This window comes from Protopterus annectens, chromosome 4.part1 (genome assembly GCF_019279795.1).
Source record: "Protopterus annectens isolate FY-2018-M chromosome 4.part1, PAN1.0, whole genome shotgun sequence".
Lineage (NCBI taxonomy): Eukaryota > Metazoa > Chordata > Ceratodontiformes > Protopteridae > Protopterus > Protopterus annectens.
The window spans coordinates 622,022,477-622,048,470 of NC_056734.1; the positions used below are offsets into that span (position 1 = coordinate 622,022,477).

General features: G+C 40.8%; 1 protein-coding gene across 11 annotated transcripts in view; it reads right to left on the reverse strand.

Moving 5' to 3' along the window:
• Positions 1-11,746: 11,746 nt before the first annotated feature.
• The window catches only part of AGFG1 (ArfGAP with FG repeats 1), a 1,878,478-nt gene continuing 1,864,230 nt past the window's right edge, over positions 11,747-25,994 (reverse strand). For all 11 annotated transcript variants that reach the window (XM_044070432.1, XM_044070431.1, XM_044070430.1 and 8 more), the window contains 2 exons: positions 20,523-20,614; positions 11,747-12,460 (listed from right to left, as the gene is read on the reverse strand). In XM_044070432.1, coding sequence (XP_043926367.1) covers positions 12,401-12,460; positions 20,523-20,614 — 152 coding nt within the window. In that variant the 3' untranslated portion in view covers positions 11,747-12,400. The remainder of the gene's footprint in view (positions 12,461-20,522; positions 20,615-25,994) is intronic.

The window sequence follows — 25,994 nt, forward strand, 5'->3', positions numbered from 1 at the left end:
ATGGTATATAATTATCACTGGAAATTATGCTTAACATCAAGGAATCTGCAGTTATGTTTTGCCAGGCTTGTGGGCACAAAGACGAGCATCCCTCAAACTGCCTCCAGAGTGTAACAGTTTGGCAAACCTTACGGGTACTGAAAGGGCTTTTTGGTAAAGGGAGCACAAAAGCTCTGGTTTTGTGGTCTGCTTCTGGGGTGACATCTGTTAATGAAGCCTCCTCCTCTGCCATGAGGGGGTCTGCCACCAAGAGTATCCTGGTAAGAGCTCTGTGACTTCTGGAACCACATCTTCTTTTCAGACATTTTAGAGTTGGATCTCTGGGGAGTGGATAAGCAGATTCAAATAGCAGAGACAGTCTAACCATCCTGTTAACTCCTAGTCAAGGTATCCTTAACTTTAGGTCCAAACAAGGTAGACATGTCAAAATGGGGCATTAATGAGGGACATTCTAAAGCTTTCTGAAAAAAAATCACACAGGTGCACCCAGGCATGTTTGTGGATGGTAATGCCAGTGCCTGCTGCTCTGGCTGTGCCATCAGCTGCATTAGAAAGTAGTTACATGGCTATGTTAGAAGTAGACTGTAGGGTAGAAAGCTGGGCTTCCACTATCTTCTGAACATCCACAGGCAGAACACCCAAGAGAGACTTGGAAATCTCCTGGGTCAAGTCTCTCTGAAACTTGGTGACATGGGATAGGTAGTTCAATGCTCAACATCCTTTTTCTCGAAGTGGTCCATGGCCCCAGACTTCCTGTTAAGGGGACAGACTGAGGAGATTTCTTCTGATAGCTCCTCTTTTCTGACCACTGCTACTACCATGGCATCCACCTGTGGACATTTGCTCCAATGTTTACAATCTGCTGGTGCATCTAAGATCTTACCCGGTCTCTTAGGGATAGGCTCCACTGCATCAGGGTCCTTCCAGGCTCATTGAGCCATCAAATCAATGAGTGGATCAATGGGTTCCACCCAGGACAAAAATGAGCTGGCTACAAAGGCTTACAGGAACATGGACTCATCTGGAAAAGGATAATCTCTAGATCATCCACCTCACCGCTTCATCAATTCAGGGAGTTCACTGAAAGTAATGCCTTTGGAGAGGGATCTAGGAGAATCTTCAACTTCATCCAAGTCCGTGTCTTTGGTGATGGACTCTGGAGAAGAGTCTAATTACTTCCATTTTCATGTCTGCTTTCTACAAACATGATCACAGGGGAGAATTGGAAGGTTCTAAGTTAGACTGGGAATTAATGTAGCAAGCAACCTATGAATTCTGTGGAGCAGTCTGTTCCTGTTTAACGGGAAGGTGGGAAGCAGAAGTACATTCTAGTCTGGGTTTGGACAGAATCAAACTGTAAGTAAGCATCTTATCCCTTGCACTTGAAAGGACCCGCTGAAAAGACTTGAAGACTGAGGATGTTACTGGCTCCATCAGACCCCTTCAGTCCACCTACAGAAGATAAGCCTCAGAACCAAGAGGCCTCAACCCCAAGACAGACCTCAGTGCTGACCTGTTGAGAGCAGAGGCACATAGGGGAAGAGATGGCTCCAGCAGCTTCGGTTTTGACCGTTCCCAGAACCATATCATCAAAGCTTTGGCTCAGAGTGTCCTCTGAATTTGAACACCTCGGAAAAGGAGGAAGAAGGGAACCTGCTGAAGTCAAAGTAATCTGTACTACCGGCTCTGGCAAAGGTGCTTATAAAGAATAGGAGGGATAGACTGACCAGCAGTTGGTACGTTCCCAGAGGACAATACCGACAGAACCTCAAGGTGTATCTGCATTCTGATAGACTTCCTCATCATCCTGTCGACATCTTGTTTGGTCAGACTTCTAGATGACTGGGAAGACTATGCCACTGAAGATGGCCTACAATACCTCCTCTCCAGAAGGATTGGTGAGTGCAGTCTGGGACTCACTGGGTCTGGGGAAAATAGAGGTCAAACAAGACATTTACTGACCCAAAGAATTGATGGTTGCAAATGCCCATCAGTCTTTGGATCCGAACCAGATACTAGTTTCTGATCCGGTGATCTCTTATGGGACTTGTTTGACTCCAATTTCTCTTTTTCTTTGGATTTTTCTCTATCCTGTTGACAGTATTTCTTGACTAATTTGTCCGTCTTCATTTTCTTCTGTTTGTCCTTAGCTTTCTTGTCCTTTTTGGCAGGGGAGAAAGTAGTAGCAGATGATGCATTACACCCGGTCTGAAGAAAAAAAGCCCTTGACAATTAACTTTTCCTACATTGTTGAAGGGCCTAGGAGCTAAAGGATGAACATGCCTGACACTAAGTGCTGGGATGGGCAGCTCCCACGTAATAAACACAGAGTGTGGTTCCTGGGAAGGCAGCTCGTGCCCGCACTGTGTACATTTTTTAAACTCTTGCCCATCAGCCATAATTCACAGCTGAGAAAAGAACTCTAGAAAAAACTACCATTACTAAATCTAACACACACCATAAACTAATTGCAAAGCTAAACTAACCCTGTGCTAAGACTAACATTAAACACACAATCCTAAGTTTAACTATGTTGACTAAATGGTCGGAGAGAAAACTTCTCTAGGTAGAGAAGAAGGAAAGCAAAAAAATGCACTCAAAGGATACAGCTTGCAGAAGCCCTTAAAAATATTACGTAATACTTCAGGCAGCAAATGAAATCTGAGGTAATGAAAAGGAGTTCAAGAAATTATGGGTAGGGGAGGAGCCATAGCCCTAGAACTGAAAAGCTTCAGGATCAGATCCAAGAACCCACAGTTGAAGTGGATAAAAACAGACAAAACTGGATCTTATTTGATGTATTAGTAACTATTTGAGTATGGCAAAATACTACACAGAGATGGTCAACTACGATGTGCTATTTGCACACTGGATGCATGCAGGTTTACAAAAAATTTACATTATGCACACTGTATATGGCACATTATTACAATTCCTTCCCATTTCATTGTCATCTCTCTGCTCTTAAAGGACTAACAGCTAATGCAGACCCTTGGCTCAGCTCTTCTGCAAAAGTCCCATATTTGCTCACTGCTGGTTAACACCTATAATGAGAAGAAAAATTGTTTCAAGAAAAAATGGTTACACAACATTTTCTGTTGCCTGAGCAAAACTGCATGAAGCCTCACATTTAAGCTATTTCATTACCAATATACATCAAGCAGCAACTACTTCTTTGCAAGCGATCAGAAACAGTTGCTGATAAGCCCTGACCATTCCAAGAAAGATGAACACTTCAGCAGATAAGCCTCTCACTTACAAATCTTGAGAATTCCTTTCAATTAGGGAACCAGTTCAAGCTGGATTTTTCAGAGTATCCCCAAGGACATTTCTCAATTTTCCGATACATTTTTTTTTTTTTTTTTAACAACTTTATAATGTGCTAAGAGTGTATAAATATATCAGTTCCATGGTGTACACAGATGAAGCCTTGACTACTGCTGAGGTGCGAGTGGACTGTAGGAGCTGACAGAGGAGGATGGGAATGAGTGGACACCATCAGCTCACCCATCTTGCGACGAGAGAGGCAGCCCTGGTTCGCCACTTGAATGACGCCTAGCTGGAGCACTATATTAAACTTGTGGCATACAGGACTAAGGAGCATGTGCTGTCATGGTGCAGATACACAAAGGGAGTCTGCATACAGAGGCCCCTCAGAAGACAAAACTCAACAGAGTTAGGGACATGCTGAAGTGAGGGGGTGCTCCACCCAAGTAGAAGGTAGGTCACCTTGTAGGACCAGCAAGCTGATCACTCCCCACCACCTGGCTCTTGTCACTTGGAAAACAGATGAGCAGATATGTTTTCCTGGGCAGGAATGAACAGGAAACCATAGGGCTCTCACCTAGCTGAAGAATGTCCATCACCACGACCCACCCCCAAGAGAACAAATGGGCTAATTAGATGCAGGTAGAGGAGCCATCAGGTGAGGATGTGGCTGATGGAAGGGGTATTCATCAAATTTTGTAGCATAAGTGACTGATCACTGACTTAACATGCACAGCCCTGTTGCTGTCACATTCGATCCCTATGAGTACTGTTTGAACATACCACTCCCTCCAGATGAAAGGAGTGTTACAATTTATACATTAAGCACTGGTACCACATATGTAGCTGCTTCTTTAAGAACAGATAAATTTTTAGAATTACTCAAACAGCAGTGTCACTCAAATCAATAAAACATGAACCACAACCAAGTCCAAAATTGCAAAAAACACAACTGATTTTAGAAAACACTGAGAAATGTTTATTAAAATATTACAAAAATGGCAAGATGCACAAGCTTTCATGTCAGAAACAGCACTTCATTAGATGCTAAAAATTGGATAGCGGGTAGCAGCATTTAAAAAGTGATCAAAAGACAGCCATCCAACAGAAAATATCACAATTAATATTAATTAAAACAGCAAGTTAGCCATTTTACAATAATTTAATTAAGTTTTAAAACTGGTTTGATGATGACAGTACTGTTAGGTCATTGATGCTTGTCAGCCTGACGTAGTATGATCCAATTGCAATAAACATTTCTTGGTGTTTCCTGAATCAGGTTGCATTTTTGCCATAGTTTTTACAATAAGTAAAGTATGCTTTGACATTTTTTTTTTAATTCCACTGTTGCTTGAACCCCTTTACATACTATCTGCAACAATACTGCAAAATAAATCTTGCTATCGAATGACTGGCTGAAAGGGAAAAATCCACGTTGAATGAAGTCTGTCAGTAATAATACATAAACTAACAACTGTTCAGAGGAATAAAAGGTTTACGCTGTACTCGAAATATAGGTCATCAGAGTAAAGATAATTATGAAAAACACCGAACCAAGTTGTACCATGAAATGGTCTCTAACAAATACACAGAAAAAATAACAGAACACCTTAAAGCCATCCTACAAAGTTATGCAGTAAATGAAGTGCTTTAAAATGAATTGCCTTAAAAATCTCCTAAGAAGAAGGGTGGTTAAGACACAGGTTTAACAAACTTGGATAAAACAGGTCGCCAGAAATGTTTCAGCATTCTGTATAGGAATAATTTTTAGAAGTTGGCCAGTTGCTCTAGAAGGTAAGCCTCCTGGAAGGATTCATCAATTTCCTTTTTCATGTAGTAACTTCATGAAGTCAGTAATAGACTGCTAAATAAAAATGCCTGTAATGGGGCATCTAAAATTTGAACCTTCATCTCTTTAGGTAGGTTTTCTGACCTCGGTTAAGTGTCTCTGGAAAAAACTCTTGGCAGTACTGTTCTATTAAGATTAGCTAAAATGTCAAACAAACAATGAAGATGCAAGTTTCACTAAGCATTTTAAAAACACCAATGGCAGCAAAGCAATTAACTGCTTTTCTCTGAGTTTAGGTGTAAGTAGAGCAGTCATGCCAGTCTTGACAACACTGGTAGATGACTGAAAAGATCCAGCTAGAGGAGAAGAAAATGTTTTCCTGTTAACTAACTCAACCATTTTCTGAATGATCTATTCTTCCGTCATTTTAATAACTGTTAGTTAGCCACATATTTTCTTCAGCATCTTTTTGTGGGACCCAATGCTTTTTTCACTAAAAATTAATTCAAAATCTTGCCTTCTGCCTCAGCTTAGATGTTTGCTTTCATTTACTACAATGTTCACAATCATCAACAGTGGGAGTCAGGTCTAGGCAAAATAAATACTCTATCTGGAAGTAGAGATTAACTGTCTGAAAGGAGATTTACTAATGGCTGTTGCAGTTATGTAAGAAGCCAATGCTGACACCACTGAAGAAACTAATAACTATTAAAGACAATGATAACTGAGAAAAATGTGACCCGCATTGTTAGAAAAATAAAAAAGCAAAGTCACTATTCAGCAAAAATTTGACATGGGGAAATGAGAGATGTTTAACTCTCAAAACAGCAAAAAAGGGTGAATATTGAATGATGTGGGATACAAAAGGGAGCCTTTTACTATTCTATGACTGTAGCTAGTAAAAGCAAAAAAGTACAGTTTTGTACCTACCATAAATGTAGATGTTCGAGTGCTAATACAGCTGCAGTAATCACAGATGGGGTTTTCAGCCGTCACGCGGTCCCTCGGTCAGCCGAATTCCAAAGTCTTGGTCCGGCGTCGGTTGTTGTCGCTTACTCTTCTGACGTCAGGAAGGCCAGAGTATATAAGACACAGCCGATGCCATGTTCTTCAGTCTTTCTTGCCCCAGATGTCAGGTGCCCCCAAAAGGAAGGCAATACATAAATAAGTCTTATCCACATATGCAAGCAATGAAATGTAATGCAAAATCAGTGTAAGCAAGCAAATAAAACATAGCAGGATAACCCAGTCAGGAGGTATAAAGAGGTTGTTAGGCCCCATGTCCTTACCAAGTGGGGAAGGAGGGAGGGAAACCTGTACTGCAGCTGTATTAGCACTCAAACATCTACATTTATGGTAGGTACAAAACTGTACTATGTTCATCTTGCATACAGCTGCAGTAATCACAGATGGGTAGAGTCCCAAAGCTATGCATAGGGTGGTAGGTACTATGAGGAACTGGGTTGAGCCAGAATGCCCTGCAAAACAGCAGTGGCAAAGCCTGCTCTTGTTCTGGAATATAAGGGCAGGTGGTAGTGTTTTGTGAAGGTATGTACAGAACTCCAAGTGGCTGCCTCCAAAATATCCTTAGTAGGCACACCTCTGAGGAAGGCTGTAGAGGTGGCTGTGGCCCTGGTGGAGTGAGATCTGATACCAGTAGGGACAGATTTCCCATGATAGGAGTAACAAAATCGTATGCAGTCACCAATCCACTTGGAAATGGTCTGTTTGGTAACTGGTTTCCCTTGAGCCCCTAAGGCATAGGACACAAAAAGTTGTTCTGATTTCCTGAAGGGCTTTGTTCTGTCCAAATAGTAACGTAGCTGCCTATGAATGTCTAAAGAGTGAAGCAGCCTTTCCCCTTTGTTTTGAGGGTTAGGGTAAAAGGTAGGTAGGTGTATGGCTTGGTTTAAAGCTACCCTGGATACCACTTTTGGCATAAAAGAGGGGTTAGTACGAAGGGAAACCCTATCCTGATGGAAGATGAGGAAGGGTTGCACCGCCATGAGGGCCTGTAGTTCAGAAACCCTACGAGCTGAAGTGATGGCCAGAAGGAAAGCTGTTTTCCAGGACAAATATTGCAGATCTGTTGAGGCAGCAGGTTCAAAGGGAGGCAATGTTAATTTTTCTAGTATGTAATTAAGGTCCCAGGCTGGTATTGGTTGCTTCCTTGGAGGTCTTATATTCTTAGCCCCTCTGAGGAACTGCCGTAAGAGAGGGTGAGAGAATAAAGGAGGATCTGTGTTGAATTCTGCAGAAATGGCTGAGGCATGTATTTTAATGGAAGAAAATGAAAGTCCACTGTTCAGTAGTTCAGCTAGGTACTGTAAAACCTGAGGCAAGTTCAATTTTCTAGGGTCCTGGCCTCTTTTCGCATTCCAACAGCAAAACCGCTTCCATTTTGCGGAGTAAGCTTTTCTAGTAGATGGTCTTATGGCCTCCAAAATGACATCCTGCACCTCCTTGGAGAGAAGGGTCTGTTGTGGTGTTAAGGAATTTTCCATGCAGCGAGGTTGAGTGTTTTCAGCTGACTGTGAAGGGTTTTGTAGCTGTTCTGAGTCAGCAGAAGAGGTATTAGAGGCAGGGGCCAGGGAGGAGTATGTGTTAGGCTCCTCAGAGTGGATACCAGTGTTGCCTTGGCCAATCTGGAGTAATCAGTATCATCCTCGGTTTGTCTGTTCTTGCTTTCAAAAGCACCTTGGGCAGAAGAGGCAGAGGTGGGAATGCATAAACTGTCCATGCTGTCCAACTGAATGAAAGGGCGTCCACTTTCCAGGCCTTTGGATGGAAGGTCCTTGAACAAAACTTTTTCAATTGATGGTTCCTGTGGGAGGCAAAAAGATCTATGTCTGGCCTCACCCACGCTTGGATTATCTCCGTAAACACCTGAGGATGTAACTTCCATTTGTGTGGATCTGTCAAATTCCTGCTCAGAGAGTCTGCCAGTGTGTTTTCCAGTCCTGGCAAGTACTGTGCTTGAAGTTCGATTTGTCTTTCCAGAGCCAAGTTCCAAAGAGTCATGGCTAGTCTGCACAAGGAGTATGAATGTGTTCCTCCTTGTTTGTTTATGTACCACATTACTGTGGTGTTGTCTGTTCTTATCAGTAATTGTCCTGGATGCAGGAAGTCCTTGAAAGCTGTAATTGCATTTATTACTGCTAGCATTTCTTTTTGATTGATGTGAAGGTGCTTTTCCTTTTGGGACCATCTGCCCTGAATGCACCTGTCCTTCATGTGCGCCCCCCAGGCGTAATCTGAGGCGTCTGTGGTTATGACTTGTTTTGCTTGAGGCTTGCAGAATGGAAGGCCTGTGTTTACTTGACATGCTTGGGCCCACCATAGAAATTCCTTTTGCAGACATGGAATTATTGGTATAATTGCTTCCAAACTGTGACTGTGTTGAGACCATAGATTTTTTAGGTACCATTGAAGTTTCCTCATATGCAACTTTGCACATGGGATTAGAAGAATGCAAGATGCCATGAATCCCAGAGCCTGCAGAATTTTCCTTGCAGTAAGCCTGGTACTTTTTGCTAGTGTTTTGAAGTACTGAGATCTGGGTGTTGGTGTCCAAGCTGGCACCCAGGAAGGTTATTTTCTGAGATGGTGTTAGCCTTGATTTCTCCTTGTTGATGGTGTATCCCAGAGAAAGCAGTAACCGTGCCACATATGCCAGATGTTCCAGTAGTATGTGTTTGCTGTCCGCTTGGATCAGGCAGTCGTCCAGATAAGGGTAAATTTGTATCCCTTGAAGTCTGCAATAGGCAATCACTGATGCCAGGCACTTGGTGAATACTCTGGGCGCAGTAGATAAGCCAAAGGGCAATGCAGAGAATTGATAGTGGATTGAACCTGCAAGAAATCTGAGGTATCTTCTGCAGCTTTGTCTGATTGGGACATGCAGGTATGCCTCCTTGAGGTCCAATGTTACCAGCCAAAACTCCTTGCCCAGCATGGGAAGAAGTTGCTGTAATGTGAGCATCTTGAATTTTGGTGCAGTAGAAATGTGTTTAGGATGGATAAGTCCAGAATGGGTCTCCAGTCGGTTCCTTTTCTTGGTACCAGAAAGAGTCTTGAATAAAAACCTTGACCTTGTTGGTGCGTAGGTACCTTTTGTATAGTTCTCATGTTTAGGAGCTTTGAAATTTGCAGTTGTGCCTCTGCCCTTTGATTTTGTGGCAGGTTTGGCATGCCTCTCATTTTTGGAAGAGTGTGAAATTGAAATTTGTAGCCTCTGTTTATAATGTCCAGTATCCATTTGTCTGTTGTGACAATATGCCAATTGCTTGCAAATAATGCTAGTTTCCCTCCCAAAGGTGCTGTCAGCTGAAACTTGCTTGGCATGGAAATGAGGGAGTCATTGAGTTTGCTTCCTGTATTGCTGTGCACTGTCTTCACCACCTCTTGGTGCTGGAGATTGCCATTGTCTGCCTCTATATGATCCTTGTGATTGCCCTCTGCCCCTTGTGCGTCTGTATCTACCTCTTTGGGGCTTGTCAGTGGCTGGAAAGGACCAGTTTTTTGAAGGCCAATTCCTGCTAAAACATGGTGGCTGGACCTGTAAGAAAGCTTTGACAGTTTGCATAGATTTGGCTTTTTCTTCCATTTTTCGTAGTATATTCCTCAGCATTAGTACCAAAAAGTACATCCTGTTGTAAAGGAGCATCAAGAAGTTTAGCTTTCACATGATCAGGTAAATTTTGTTCCCTAAGCCAGGCATGTCTGCGAATGACTGATCCTGTAGCAGCCGCTCTACTGGAGGCCTCTAGGGCATCATAACCACATTGTAAGGTGTGTTTACCCACTTGCTCCGCACTATGCATCATATCCTGTAACTCTTTTAAATCTGGTTGTTCAGGTTGAGACATTTTGTTTTTTAATTGTGATAACAGGAACTGCTGATATTTAATCATATGAAACTGACAGTTTAAGGCCCTCATGGCTAGGGTGGCCAAGGTGTATACCTTCTTACCCCACCTTTCTAGAGATCTAGATTCCCTTTCTGCAGGAAGTGGATTCTTGGCAGTGGAGGCCTTTAATCCCTTAGGGCCTTGTGAAATGGTTTCAGGGTCAGCATTATGGCCTTTGTAGAGAAATTGGTGAGAACTGGGTACTCTGTAATATCTATCAGGCTTTACTGGTGCAGGAGGTAGAGAATCAGGGTTAAGACAAGCCTCTGAATAGACATCATCCAGTACCTCCAAAACAGGGGGTATAGCCAGAGGTCTGTGTTGAGGTAACCAAAGAAATTCCCTAAGTCTTTTCTTGGAATCTGAAAAGTCTTGGCCTTCCCAATGGAAGTGTTCCCTCAAGGTGTGCAAGGTTTCCCCAAAAGAAAAATCCTCAGGGGGGGATACAGAAGGAATGGACTGTTCTGCATCCGAATCCTCAAAAGGGGAGTAAGAGTGTTCCTCTGCATCAGAGTGTTCTGATAAAATGGATCCCTGATCAGAAGAAGGGGATTCTTCCTCCACTCTGGGTCTCTTGTCCGGAGGGGGCTGAGAACCTCTGATAAAAGTTATTAGATCCTCAGCCATTTTAAGCATCTGTTTCTTAGGCATGGGTCCAGGAGATGGGCCTTGAGCAGCAGGCCTAGTGTGATGCCTGGCTGCTTTGGATTTAGTAAAGGCCTTAATAGAAAAAGAAGATGAAGGCCTAAATACACCATGGGTGGAGGTGGACCTGTCCACATTAGTAGGCTCAACATAAGCCGGGGCTTCGGTTGTAGTCTGGGAAAGGGCCGAGGACCCAGCGGTCTCGGGTACAGAAGACACCGCCAAAGGAGTGTCGTCGGTAGTCAGGGACTGCAAAGGCGTCTCGCTGAGAACCGGACCACGTGTAGCCTGTTTCGGCATGGTGTCAGCGGAGACCGCGTGTCGGTCCTTTTCCTTGCGTTTTTTGGGTAAAACGGTAGTCGGAGTGTCCGATGACATTTTATAGTCAAAAGCTTTACCAAAATAGTGTTGGGTGAACTCCGCCCGACGCTTGATAGTGCGTTTATTGAAGGTAGCGCAAAAGCGACAGCCCGAGACGTCATGGTCTGGGCCCAAACAAGGTATGCAAAGGGAATGGAAATCCTTATGCGGTATTTGCTTCCCACAAGAAATACAATTATTAACTTTTTCTGACATCGGTCTGAGGCAAGAAAAGTTTCCCCAACGGGGTACTTAGCTTTAAGGAAGACTTCGGTTCCAAATATTTTCGTAATTCAGGAGCTGGCTGACCGGCACTTGCGAACTGCTTCTGCTTCGGGCACCGCGCGGCAAAAAAGACTGAAGAACATGGCGTCGGCTGTGTCTTATATACTCTGGCCTTCCTGACGTCAGAAGAGTAAGCGACAACAACCGACGCCGGACCAAGACTTTGGAATTCGGCCGACCGAGGGACCGCCTGACGGCTGAAAACCCCATCTGTGATTACTGCAGCTGTATGCACGATGAACATCTGTGTTAGTTCCTTATAGGGAAGATGCCACTATCTTGACACATTCCTGCCTAGAAAATGCGCACACTAGCTGTGATAAAACAAAATGTTATGATTTAGTGTTATGACCCTCTACGAAGGGTGTTTTTAAATTACATTCAATAAACCAATCAAGACAAAACAAAAGCTGTTTGGTTAACTTTTTAAAATATAGTCATGTTTAAAACATATGTATTTTGATATTTTATAATAAAACTGACACTAAGAGACTTTTTGCATATTAATTTATTTTCTTCACCTGCAAACTTTGTAGCAAAACAATATCAGCTTTTTCAGTTCTGATGTGGACTGGTACCCTGCAACATTACTTAGAATGTAACTGCATATAAATATGAGTATTCATTTGGAAGGAAAGTCTTTTAATTTTATTTGAGAAATTAATAAAACATATGGGGTTTCTTTCTTAGCTATAAACTGCAATTGTTAAAAAATATTTAGGTCATCCATACCCAGATAAACAGCAGCAAAGACTCAAAGTGGCTGATCATTTTCTTCCTGTAGTAACATTTTCACCCATGTATTGTTAAAGTTACAAATACTGATATGCACAAATAGCTAACTTCCTAAGAAAAATATGTACAGTACTGCAGCATAATGAATGTGGTATCTGCAATAACTTAAAATTAGCCAATTTCAATATATATGATACAGCTGGCTAGGTCATCGGCCAATTCATAGGTTAAATAAGGGGTGTGAATGAAGGCCTTACTTTACACTCGTTATCTTGCTCTCTTACATAACACAGGCCTTTGAAGACTTCTCTTCTTTTTAAAGCTAAGATCAGTGAAACAAGACAACAGTGCAAGAGGTGCCAACAATGTAAGTAACCAAGGAAGAGTTCTTGTTGCAAAATGTTTAAGGCTATAAAAAAGGATTTGTTGAAGAGCCACCTGCAGGGAATTGTCCAGTTGGAGCTGTTGCCTGTAAGAGAAAATGAACAAGTTAACATAATTTAATGCACTTAAACTATCTGGCTACTCACTTTAACATCTTAAGAGAAGATACAAAAGTGCAAGTAGCTCTATTAGAAGATCCTCACCACCTAGTCTCTCAGCATATCAAAGGGTACTCTCTCATAAATATCAAAACATAGAATGGTTATACAGAAATATGTAAGTTTACCCTCTGAATTTGCTGTATAATTTACAAAAACAGAATGCTCTTAACCTAATACAGCAAAAAAAGTAACAGTTACAATTTTCTGGATTCAGTTCAGAATTGTGCATTACCATTGTTACATCTCTAAGCACAAGCAAATGTCACAGTTTTAGTTTCCTGCCATTTTCTTTTTGAAGATCGACATGTCTTTATTAGTCTAATAAATAATACATGTTTATATATTACATTACTAACCAATTTTAACTGCAAGTAATTTTCTGAATTTTCAAGTGATCAACTAAAATGTTGCCTGTAAAGTAGACTTTCCAGGTGGTGAATTTCAGCGTACCATTGCTCAACGACCCAATCACTGTTTCTCATAGGAAATCGCTGCTGGTCCAGTTTCCAAAGGTATGCTGACAGTGGTTTATTAGAATTAAAGAGATTTCCTTTCTCTTTGTGCTTGTACAGCTGGTGATTTTCTATATACAAGTTCAGGGGTGTAAGGAATTTGCTCCCATGTTGGGGGGGGGTCATTGAGGGCTTTCTCCCCTGCAAAAACAAATTATGAGTTCCTGTCCACTTGAAATCAGCGAGATGGGACTTCAGTCACAGTGGAAGCCAAGCAATCACCTCAACTACCCAAGAGTCATTTGTCAAGCAAAAAGTATTGTTTTGACTCACAAAAGGAGTTAAAGCATTTTAAATTACTTGCAACATGTTTTCAACTGTGGTGAAAGAAACTTAAATCATCAATTTGTAGTAGCCCTTTCATTAAGGAAATCTGCAAGGTTTAGCTTTCATTTCTGCAAGCCAGCAAGTGTACAGTATTTATCTTAGTCCTCTCTTCCTTAACTGTCATAACCCACTTGCTTTGATTTTTTCATAGTAGATCATCTCCCATATTTGGCTACACACCACCAAAAACTAAAACATTACACTTCAAAAGTTACTAGTATGATAACCTGTCAGCCATGCCTATTCCAAAATCTATGATGAGTAGACAATTGGTGATGTCAGCAAGAGGGGAAGCAGCAGTCCATACCACAAACTAAATATGTACAGCACAGGTAGCATAGCTAAAAACATCTGGGTATACACCTCAAACGATCCCCTTTCCTCAATTACCTCCCTCGAGCAACAATGGCTGACCTTATGAGGTGAATGAAAACTCTCACTGATCACCAGTGCTGCAGATGTTAAACCAATGACCACCAACAGAAGCAATGAAAAAAATACATTACTGCTTTTAAAGAAAAATGTTTTTTTTTCATTTAGCCTTCATACCAGTTTTTAATGCAGAAGCGGCAACCTCGGTGCAAGAAACAGGATCATAAATAAAATGCATCAATCTCTCTTCAGTAAACTCACTGAAACAATGAAGTAGTGATGTTTGTATTTTTCCAAAGGCATCTGATGGGAGATCGTGTCCTCTGTCACCCAAGAAAGTCCCTTTCTACCCTTCTTAGCCAGAAACAGTCAGCAAATGGGACACGAGTAAAACAGAAAAAAACTTTCATTTAAGCACTCCATCAAAATTTAATTTGATATGGTCTGATCAGCATTCACCCTTCCAGCCTTCAACTCGGTCACAGAGAGACACACATACGAGTGTGTACATTACAACAAATGTCGATAATTACATGCAAATGTTGAATAACATTAATAATATTTAGAGCTGGTTGCAAAATTATGATCCACTAGGTATATTATCATTTCAATTTGAAATATTCTCCATCTCCTTTTGGATCTGTACGGGTACATTTCAAGTATGGTAAATCATGTAGCAGGCTATTCACTCAAGTTATACAGCAGATACTACATACAATGTAGACACAAAAAAGCCATATTAGTTAAGCAATACCCGATTTATGATACATATATTCTAACAGACAAAAAATGTGTACCACCAAATAATGAAAAACTAACCTGAAAGGGAAACGGTATTAAAAACGTCCAAACGAAATACTCTTGAGCACTTTCAATGTATACTAATTATTACCAAACTTCTTCAGAACATACACAAATTCAAGTATACTATTAGTAAACGCCTTAAAAATCATGTCACAGTATCAGAGTATTCAGACGCACAAATTACAAGGTAATTTCAGCAGTCTAAACAAAAAGTATAATTAACAAAAACACTGAAGGAAGAGTAATACAATGAAATCTAATCTGAAAATCTGATCTGCATGTATACAGAGCTATGGAATAATGGGTGTGATGACATCAGTAAGTAGATGGAGTGTGTTAGGTATGGCTGGGATAGAAATTATGAACAGCTGGCACCTTAACATGTTATACTAGGGATGATGTCAACAACTGTACTGAAGACCAAATTTGAATATTTGCTGTAAGAAGTTTCATTCTGCAGGTCCTAGTTTTGAGGATGAATGTTCTGTTGCACTGATTGTGAAGTGAGGTTATATGACAATTCTACACCAAGAAGAGTGATGTCTTGTAGGTAGTTTATACTGTCTGCATATAACTTGTTACTTATATGGAAATCAAATCAAAAGCAGAAATAAAAACAGTCTGCAACTGAATATGCCTCAAAACACAAAAGCAAGAATATCAGGAGAAGGATCAGATGAGAAGGTACAGTGATCTCTCTGAACAACATGTTGACTAGGATTTGAAGCAGGGATGGTTAAGGAGAGGAACTGAAACCAAAGAATGAAAGGTTAATAATGGCAGCCTAGGACAGTGGACTACGTACACCTTGGTTTACAAAGTCCACTGAACATATGGGAGAAAACGACAAATGTAGGTTCTGTAAAAAATAAATAAATAAATAAACAGTCATACACCTTGTTGCTGGGAGCAATACAGACATGGCAGAGGGCCTGTACACTGAAAGGCACAAAAATGTGGAAGACTGTTGCACTGGGAATTGTACAAACACTATAATTTACAAGTAGCTGAGAAACACTGTAAAAATAAACAACAAAGCATTATAGATAATGAAGTGTACATCACATGGGATCACCTACTACTAAAGAACAAAAGATGGATTGAGGGATTCCAAGAACACCAATAACCATCAACGAGAACCCCAAGCAATTTACAGCCCACAGAAGCAAAGAATTCATGACAAATGTTCACTGCAAACTGCAAAGTTGCTTTTCCACGCTACAACATACATTATTCAGTTGAACAAAATTTAAAACAAATTAATGTGCTTTCGTCCTAAACAAATAACAGGACTTCATCTAAAACCTTTAAAACCAATAATACATATAACCTTCATCATGCATTAAAATGGTTACTAGGTGTGGAAAATAAATGTTGCGGTTTGCAGTGGACATTTGTCATGACGTCTTTGTCTGTGGGCTGTAGAGTACTTAGGGTTCTTGTTGGTGGTTATCACCCATTACCAATGGTTCAACAAACAGATGTGAGAAAATCACATGTAGTAGTTCATGAAAAAATGCAAAAGAAGCATTGATCTTTGAAACTGCTACACTTAGCAATTACAGTATCACACATAAGAGAGACTCAAAGTAAAAAAAAAAAAGTCCGGATTTGAAGACAGAAACTACAGCAATGTGGAAGAAAGATATTCAGACAGTTCCAACAGTATTAGAAACAACAGGATTAACAAAAAAGAAATTATAATAGTATGTATATCTAACTTGGGGTTTAAACACATACAGCAATGTTGAAGATGAAGCAATCTGCCGTTTCCCAAAATAAATAACTTATTGGCACTTAGTTCAAGTTCTTTTCCAAAGCACCAGGTGTTAGTTTTAATTAATTTAATTTATTCTGAAGGGTACAGGTGTTGCGGGTTGACTTGAAAACTACCCCTAGCTTGCAGTCAACATCAAATGTATTTAACCAGTGATTAGTTTTGCTAGTTTTGAGATCAGAAAAATAAATGCTAAACAGGAGGGGGCCTAACACAGACCACCATCTCTCTAAGGAGACATCAACTCTGACAATGTGCATTCTTGTCCTTGAGCCAATTTGCCACCTATCTTATCATATAGGGATCAATGTTTAATCTATTAAGCTTATTTGTGATTCCGTCATGGGGTATGGTGTCAAAACTCATGGCCAAACCAAGAAAGGCAGCATGAAGAGTGTGCCTACTCTCCACTGCCTGTGCGACTTCTTCAAGCAAGCTAACAAGATATAGCAGGTATGACTTACTGCACACAAAGCCCAGTTGCTGCAAGTTGAGTCTAAAGATTTTTGATGATGTGATTTCTGAGGTTGGCAATAATGTGCTCCATGGCTTTACAGATAAGAGTTGTAAAGGTTACAGACTCTGTAATTATCATTAGCTGTTGTGGGTCCACTCTTGTGTAAGGACATTACTAATGCAGCTCACTAGTATTCAGGGACACAGCCTGTAAACTGGCTTAAGTTAAACAAATTCAAGGAGGAGGCAGTGACGACATATTTGAAAAGATATACTGCCAGGACTCATGGAAGAAGTGTTTTTTGTCTTTGAGAGCACCTTATGGACGTCATCCTTGGTGATGGTGGGGATGACTCAGATATCTGGAGATGGGATGACTGTTTCAATGCACAAGTTGCTTGCAAATTTTTTTGCTAGCATGTTAGCAATATTTTGAGGAAAAGAGAGAGGTACCATTATTGAAACGTTCAAAGTAGTGTGGATTAACTATATCTTATTTTGCTAACACAGGCTTGTATTTGTCCTTTGACTAAGTTACTAGCTTTAGTTAATGGGGCACTGCTGGTCTTTATACTTGTCTTTCGTTTCATAGTGAAGTTTATATTAGCTTTGTGTAGAGGGGTTCTGACCTTATATGGTAAGCTGAATAGTTTCTTCCTTTTGTTATACAGTTTGTTTATACTGACTGACTGCCAGGGTGGTTTGTCTTTGGATTTACCACTATAGTTGGTTCTAGCATGGACTGCCCAGTCAATGCATTTCTCTAAGTGGGCATAAAGATCCTAACCATATGTAGCTAAAAACCCTGGACAACTGTGGAGATTTTGTGGTTGAATTTAGAAACTGCGTCATATAACTGTAAAAGATTTGCCTTTTTTTAAGTATATAAAGAGAGTGATGTTGGGTACCATGGGAGTAGATGCTCTTAAGATAAAGGTAACCAGTAAGTGGTCCGACTTAACTAATGAGAGACTGTCCAGGGAATGGACAGGCAGGTTAAATTTATAAATACCAGATCAAGAATGTTCCAACCACTGGTGAGACTGAGGACAGGTAAAGCCAGGGTGTTCTTGTTAGCCAAATTAAAGTAGCACTGGGTATAACCTACATTAGTAGTGTAGGCACTCCAATCTATGGAGGGATAGTTGAAGTGACCAAATAATAATGAGCAATTGTTTACAGGGTTATTTTCAAGGAAATCACAGGAAGTTTTTATTACTGTGTGGACGACACAGAAGGGCTTGGCAAAAAGCTATAAGTTGGAAGTTTGCCTTCTTTAAGCTGAGATGGAGTTGTATGAGCTCACAGGGGAGAAACAGTTTCAATGGAGAAGTTGGCCTTGGGTGTTATCACCTGTGAAAAAATACTGTCAGTGACAAACACTGTGTCATGGTTTGGCTGCAGGGATAGGAAGCCCACATGAAGACTGGTGGGGACATGCGCATCAGGCTAAGTCTCAGCAACCTGGTTCTGACATCTACAAAAATCTATACATCAGTGAGTATGTGGTGGCACTGCAGCTACTCACACCTCTCAGTCCACTGCAATGCTCATCCTCAGGTATGCAATCAGCACAATAAAGACAAGAGGTAGCTATTAAGGACAGTAACTGCTTCAGGGCTGAACTTGCAACCTCTTCTACATAATCAAGGATGCCAAACTCAAGACTTTTTAGACACACTCTGTATGTAGGAACTACTGAGAGCAGGTATTGCTGAGCTCACCCCAATAAAGGCAATCACCGGAGATGGGATCAGAGTAGACTTCTGCAGTTCAAGATCAGAATCAGGGCCTGCAACCATGGTAGCATCTACTCTAAGATGCTACCAACAACCAGTTGTCAAGACTTGGGAACACAGGAAAATCCTTCAACTACAAAACTTTGGCCACTATGGCCAGCACCTTTATTGTTACTCGGGGCACAGAAAAAAGTTAAAATGCTAGCATCTTGTACTGGATAAGATGCCCACCTCAAAAGAACCGAAGGAATTTCTTGTGCAGATCTCAGACAATGATGTGACGAAAACATTCCTCACATGACATTAGCAACCAGACACAATGCGGCAAGGAGTGGCATGATCCCCAGGAATGTCACCATTTAGAACATGATGCTCAGAATGTAGTGGCTGAAGTCACCAAGGAGAAGGATGGTACAGAACGTGTCTAAACCCTTCAGACCTAAAAAAGCAGGAATAAAAATTGTCACTCCAGATGAATGACAGGTTTTGCAGTGCCCTTCAGAAGTGCTTTCTGTGCCTGCCTCTACAGCTTTGCAGAATGAGTTTGGTCTCTAATTGTTGCTCATTCTTGGGGAAAGCCAAACAGCTGTAAGACATGACTGGCCTAGACCACACTGAGAAATCACAACTCTTTTATGGCAGTTCTCCACGGTGAAGAAAACTTAGAGAATCAGCACCCTCGTGGGCAACCCAGATCACAGTTAGAGCTGTGAATGCCATTGCAAGCAGTGATATCTTCTCAAGTTACTTGGCTGTCACAAGAACAGGCAACACTATGTGATATTTCAAGGCCTTCCTTGGTCAAACAGGAAGCTTCTTTTCTTACAGGGAATGGCTATGCCTAGAAAAGGAGGTATATGTGCTGAAGTTGGATCCTAAGCATCCTTCACTGCTGTGGAGATGTTTTTCCTCTTCTGGAAGTCATACATTAAATCCTGAGAGTGAGGGCTGAAGAAAACTTCCATGAAAGGGGGATCCAGCGTGAAGTTTTGAAGCTCCTCCTTCAGGAAGGATAGCCTCTGCTAAGTCATTCTGTACTGGCACATACTTAAGCCTGTGGCTTTACCTTCAATATCTGGGATGGACTAGCCTAAAACTTCAGATATGTCATAATTCCTAACATTCCATACAAGGCAACACTGTGTTGCTGGGCTTATAAAGAGTGCCGTCCTCCCTTCTTGGGAAGATGACAAGCGGTTAACAGTCTAAGGTGTAAAACTTGAGACCAGTGTTTTAATCTCATCAGGTCCACTCTGCTCAATATATAACCCTGAGCAGGTCATGCTATTGTACTGAAACTTTGGGTCTCCATTGCAAAGGGAACCTGAGTATTTCAGGAAGATTACAAGGATACCAAAAATGTATTTTCTCAGTACACCTTATCTGCCATGATCACTATGAAATGCCTGTAAGACAGCATGCCTCCAAGTATCCCTGACAGAAATATGGAGGATCAAGAAATCTGGTATCACGTGATCAGCTCAGATAGTGTTCTCCATTTACTCATTCATTTATTAATTAGATAACCCTTAGAAGACACAATGCTATTTTATAGAGGTAACTCAGGAACATAGTCTAGCTAAGTGAGAAACATGGTATGCAAGGAGAAACTAAGGGAATCAAAACAGAACTATAATACAAAGCTCAGTGGCAGCTAAGTCTTAAATCTCATTTGCAAAAAAAGTGCAAAATATTGGAGTATGTAGGAAAAGCATCTGTGACACTACATCAGTCAAGGACCTATTCACTACTGCATTACCATTAAAGTCCATCAGTGACATCTACAAAGGGAGCCATCTAGTACTGGCCCTTCTTCCCTGAAGAGAAGGCACACATTATGATTTAGAATTAATCTCTCATCATCTCTTACCTAATGACTACAACAACTAGAATATATGAGTTGTGCATCCATTTCCTTTATACATTTACTACCATAATTCTGTACTCAGAATTGTAAAACAGTAATGCTTCCAGTCAACTATTACAAACTTGATCTTACCATAAAAGGGTTACTAGTCATTTGAGGTGCTGCCATTGTGCCAAATGGAGTTACCACTGGTTTTGCCTGTCCAAATGCTGCAAAAGTTGCACCTTTAGAAAAAAAATACAAAAAACACAGATAATTTTGTCAAACAGATGCAAAAATATCACAGACAACAGATATCATTTACCAATGCATTTCAGTTTGATTTTAGAATGTCTGCTACACATAACCCTAACCTCTTCCCAACTTTTGACACCCATTTTAGCACTGAATAAATACAATGGCAGAATCGTAGAAGCCTATTAAGTATTTTATTTTATTTATTTATTTATCATTTGTTGACCGGGAAAGTCCGACTAGGTTCCACAGAGCCTGTTTTCAGCGTAGGCCCGGGAAGAAATGCTCCAGATGCATGTCTTTGGAAGTACTAAAATCTTTTCAAAGATGCAAGGTAGTCACATGCCAACAATAAATTAGTCTACAGATTTGATAACCAGGCAGGTAAAGTGGACCTTTTTCAGCCAAGACCTGGGGTAAGATGCATAAAAAAGTGCAAGCACTAAATACAAAACAATTTAAAGAAAGTGCAAGTACTAAATACAAAATACAAACAGGGAACATTAAAACCCAAGTAAAAAGTCAAAAGGTGCAATAGCACAGCAATAAATAAGGTAAACTGAAACCATCTTCAATTTGGTTTCAGCCTTTCACAGCATCTTTGCAAAATCTACTTAAAACAACTGTATCATGTAGCTTTTTCTTCCCACAAACACTCCTAAATGCAAACAGCACAGAGTGATTTTCTTCTAAACAATTATGACTCTACTCTCCAGGAAAAAAAAATCCACATGTACTCCATTCATTTTAAGCAGCTCAATGATCCTGCTCAACAATCAGAATCTAGTCATCAACTCTTCAGTGTTATTCCGTGATCCAAGATCTGGACTAGATATCCATGAGTTCTGGTGTACATTAGCCAAACACTATGGAATTCAAACTGCCACAGCACCGCTAATGTTCAAGGTTTCTTTTGCGTCAGCATTAAAACCACCCATCTCTCTTTATGATGTGCTGTGCTTCACTAAATCCTCTCCAGTGCCCCTTCCCTATAACACTCTCTTGTTACAGGACTGTATTGTCTATCAAATATACTACCCCCACCTCACCCAAATTTCCCACATAATATCAAAGAACTAACCTGCTGCCTACAGCACTAAATACTCTCTGAACTGTAGATCTTTATGTTTGTTTACTGCAGAATTGTCCATCTACAACATGGAACTCATTACACATTATTTCACAGCTGTGCTTTTAGGTTAAACTGCTTTGTTCAGTGGTATGGTAGAAATGAGTGTAAGAGAAAGGTGTGGACCATCCCTACTTTACTATACCAGTTATTATCATAGCTTTCATTTTTTTAACTTGCTTTTGGAAGAACTTGAATTTAAGGAGCAGGGGGGGGGGGGCAGCTTACTCACACGTGCTAACTCTGACCCTCAACCTACCCATGCCCCTAGTCCTACATATTAAATTATGAAAAATCCCTTTCCCCAACAGTGCAACTAGCAAGATGACACTTGATCTTTATTTTTAGTTGTGATGTATGACAGAAGATATTTTAAGCTAGACAGGCTTATTAGATATTTTGAAATTCAATAGTAAGAGTTTTCAATGTTCTGTGCTTTCAGTATTTTTTCATGGCATAATCAAATATATAACTAAACTATACACCTATATATATATATATATATATATATATATATATATATATATATATATATATATATCAATATATATATATATATACACACACACACACACACACACAGATAGATAAATCAAGCCATCCATAAATTTATCACTCTATATCTATCTGACAAAAATACCAAGCCCATACATTTAGCAAAACATGAAGCCCACAAGTAGGTAAAACTGCAGACCATAGCAACAATGACATCCATTCACGCATCCATCCTCAAAACCCTTTTCCCTCTTTGCACATGGGGTCGAGGTGTCACTTCAACAGTGACAATCATCTTGCGCCAAGTCTTGTAAAAGATGCATGGTAATTATTTTTCCTCCAAATGTGTCTCTCAAAAGAAATAAACTCTACACAATCTGTGGGTCTCCAGTGCAATTATTAAAACTACTGTTGGGCTTCAGTACAGATAATGAATTTTATTTATGTAGCAACTGTGAAGCTCACACAGCAGCTCTCCAGGCCACTTAGCAATAGAGACTAATGGCAGAATTTATGTGGAATAAAACTGTTTTACTGCAGAAGACTGTTGCCTGCAGATGCAAATACAGTAACAGAGTGGGATGGCAGAGTACATTTAAAAGATTTTGCTCTCACCAGTTTGGGAAACAAATACATTTTATTATTGTGCACACTAAGCCAAATATCCTATCCACCTCTTAAATCAAATCCACCTATAACGCAAGTTTCTGATCCACACAGGTAGCATTTGAAGTAAAATGGTCATGGTAAGTTGGGGATGATTACACCCGTCACAGGATTCAAGGAAACTCATTTAGATGGGTGTACTCTTACAGCACAGTTTGTTTTTCAACTCAGTATGCTCTTGTATGTAGCAATGTATTACATGTATATTTCAGACATGATATTAAACTCTGCAGGTCTGTCATTCATCGTTGAAGAAAACATTCTTCGAACAATTTTTAATTGAATGCTAACCACTGAAATTCCTTTTCATCACATAGACACTCCATTGCAAATTAAAACATTGCAGAGTTATAGTTGGCTAACAAAGGAAGTGTTACCACGGTAACATAGCTACAAGGAAACCTGCCCTTTCTACACTTTAGTGCAACCTCAGAGTTTTTATTTATAATTAGCCGGGGTGTGGGGTCTCAGAATGTCTGTTGTTGAAGTAATGTTTCTGTTGTGGGGGGCTACACCCCCCACACCCCCTGCTTAATGTATGTTAGATATATATATATATATATATATATATATATATGGGTCTACTTTACATGGTCGACTTTTCACAAAGTCAACTTTCATATGGCCGAAACCATATGATCGACTTTTGAAAAGCCGACCATGGGGAACCGCTATCTCCGTACACTGCAGAAAGTACAGTTTTGTACCTACCATAAATGTAGATGTTCGAGGATCCCCATTGCTGCAGTCCTTACTATTGGGTAGTCCGCTGTCCCAGTCGGCCCGAATACCAGAGTATGGCTGACGTCGGCCAGGGCGCATTAGACTGACGCCAGTACGTCAGGGTACTAATGCGCATGACCGACGTCATCTCCTCAGTCTTTTCTTGCCCCAGATGTCAGAAGACCCTAAAAAGACAAGGCCCAAAATACCTGCACCAAAAATATATACAATATATACAAGAATATATACAAAAATATCAGCATGTAACCTCACCTACACAACCACCCCTAAAACCAGAGGGGAAGGAGGGAGGGTAATTGGACTGCAGCAATGGGGATCCTCGAACATCTACATTTATGGTAGGTACAAAACTGTACTATGTTCTTCGTTCCCATTGCTGCAGTCCTTACTATTGGGTAGAATCCCAAAGCAGAGGTAAGGGAGGCTGGCAAATCATAAAGAAGCAGGAGCTGACAACATGCCTTGCAAAACAGCTGTGGCAAAACCAGCCCTAGACTTAGAGTAGATAGGAAGGTGATAATGCTTAGAGAAAGTATGCACTGAACTCCAAGTAGCTGCTTCCAAAATATCCTTAGTTGCCACCCCTTAGAAATGCTGTTGAAGTGGCAGTAGCCCTAGTGGAGTGAGGCCTAATCCCAGCTGGAATCTCCTTGCCATGATGGGAATAACAAAATGCAATGCAAAAGCCAATCCACCTAGAAATAGTTTGTTTTGATACAGGCTTGCCCTGCGAACTCAAAGCAAAAGAAACAAACAACTGCTGAGACTGCCTAAAATCCTTAGTCCTGCTTAAATAATAACGCAATTGCCTGTGTACATCTAAAGTGTGCAAAATCTTTTCCCCTTTATTTTGGGGGTCTGCATAAAAAGTAGGCAAATGAATAGTTTGGTTTAAAGCCACACTAGAAACCACCTTAGGCATAAAGGAAGGATTAGTACGTAATGATACCCTATCCTTATGGAAAATCAAAAAGGGCTCTACTGCCATAAGGGCCTGCAACTCAGACACCCTTCTTGCAGAAGTAATAGCCAACAGAAAAGCAGTCTTCCATGACAAGTATTTCATTTCAGCAGTAGCCGCAGGCTCAAAAGGTTGCAGAGTAAGTTTTTCCAACACAAAATTGAGGTCCCAAGCAGGAGTAGGAGCTCTACGTGGGGGTCTTATATTCTTTGCCCCTCTAAGAAACTGCTTGAACAAAGGATGCGAAAACAATGGTGGGTCACAATCATAGTGAGCTGAAATTGCTGCAGCATGAATCTTAATGGAAGAGAAGGACAAACCTCTGTCCAATAACTCAGTAAGATATTGAAGAGCCACACTCAAATTAGGCTCAGAAACCTCCAAATTCTTTGCTGTACTCCAAAATAAAAATCTCTTCCATTTTTCACTTTCCTTGTACTAGGTCTTCTAGCTTCCATAATCACATTTAAAACCTGTTGAGGAAGTTGAGACCTGCTGTGTTTCAACACAGAATATGCCAGGCTGTGAGATGAAGAGAGTGAAGCTTGACATTGAGCAGATGACCATCCTTCTGAGATAACAGATGAGGAATCAGAGGTAAAGGCCATGGAGGCTTCTTTACTAGACTCCGTAGTAGTGGGTACCAGTGTTGCCGAGGCCAATCTGGAGCTATCAAAATCATCCTTGGCCTGTCTTGTCTGACCTTTAATAGTACCTTTGGAAGAAGAGGCAGAGGTGGAAAGGCATACACATGAAGGTTTTTCCAACTGAAAGACAGAGCATCCACTTTCCAAGCTGTGTGATGAAACCCCTTTGTGCAATACTTTGGCAGCTGGTGGTTTAGTGGAGAAGCGAACAGATCTATGTCTGGAGTTCCCATGACACTGTCAATTTCTGAAATACATGAAGATCCAGTTTCCACTGTGGGGATCCATGATTTGTCTGCTTAACACATCTGCTAAGGAGTTCTGTGCTCGGCAGAAACCTTGCCTGAAGAGTCAGTTGCAAGCTTAGCAATCTCCCATAAAATCATTGCTTGCCTGCATAGAGGATAAGAATGTGTTCCCCCTTGCTTGTTGATGTACCACATGACAGTTGTGTTGTCTGTTAGAATCAACACCTGCCCTGGAAGAAGTAACTCCTTGAAAGCCATTAATGCAAACTGGACTGCTAACATCTCCTTCATGTTGATATGTAGATGCTGTAGTCTGGCAGGCCACTTGTCTTGTATCCACTTTCCATTTAGATGAGCTCCCCAAGCAATGTCCGAGGCATCTGTCGTTAAAATCTGACTCGCCTCTGGCCGGGTCACAGAGAGTCCCTTGTTTAGGTGACATTCCTGAGCCCACCACAAAAATTCTTTTTGAAGGCAAGG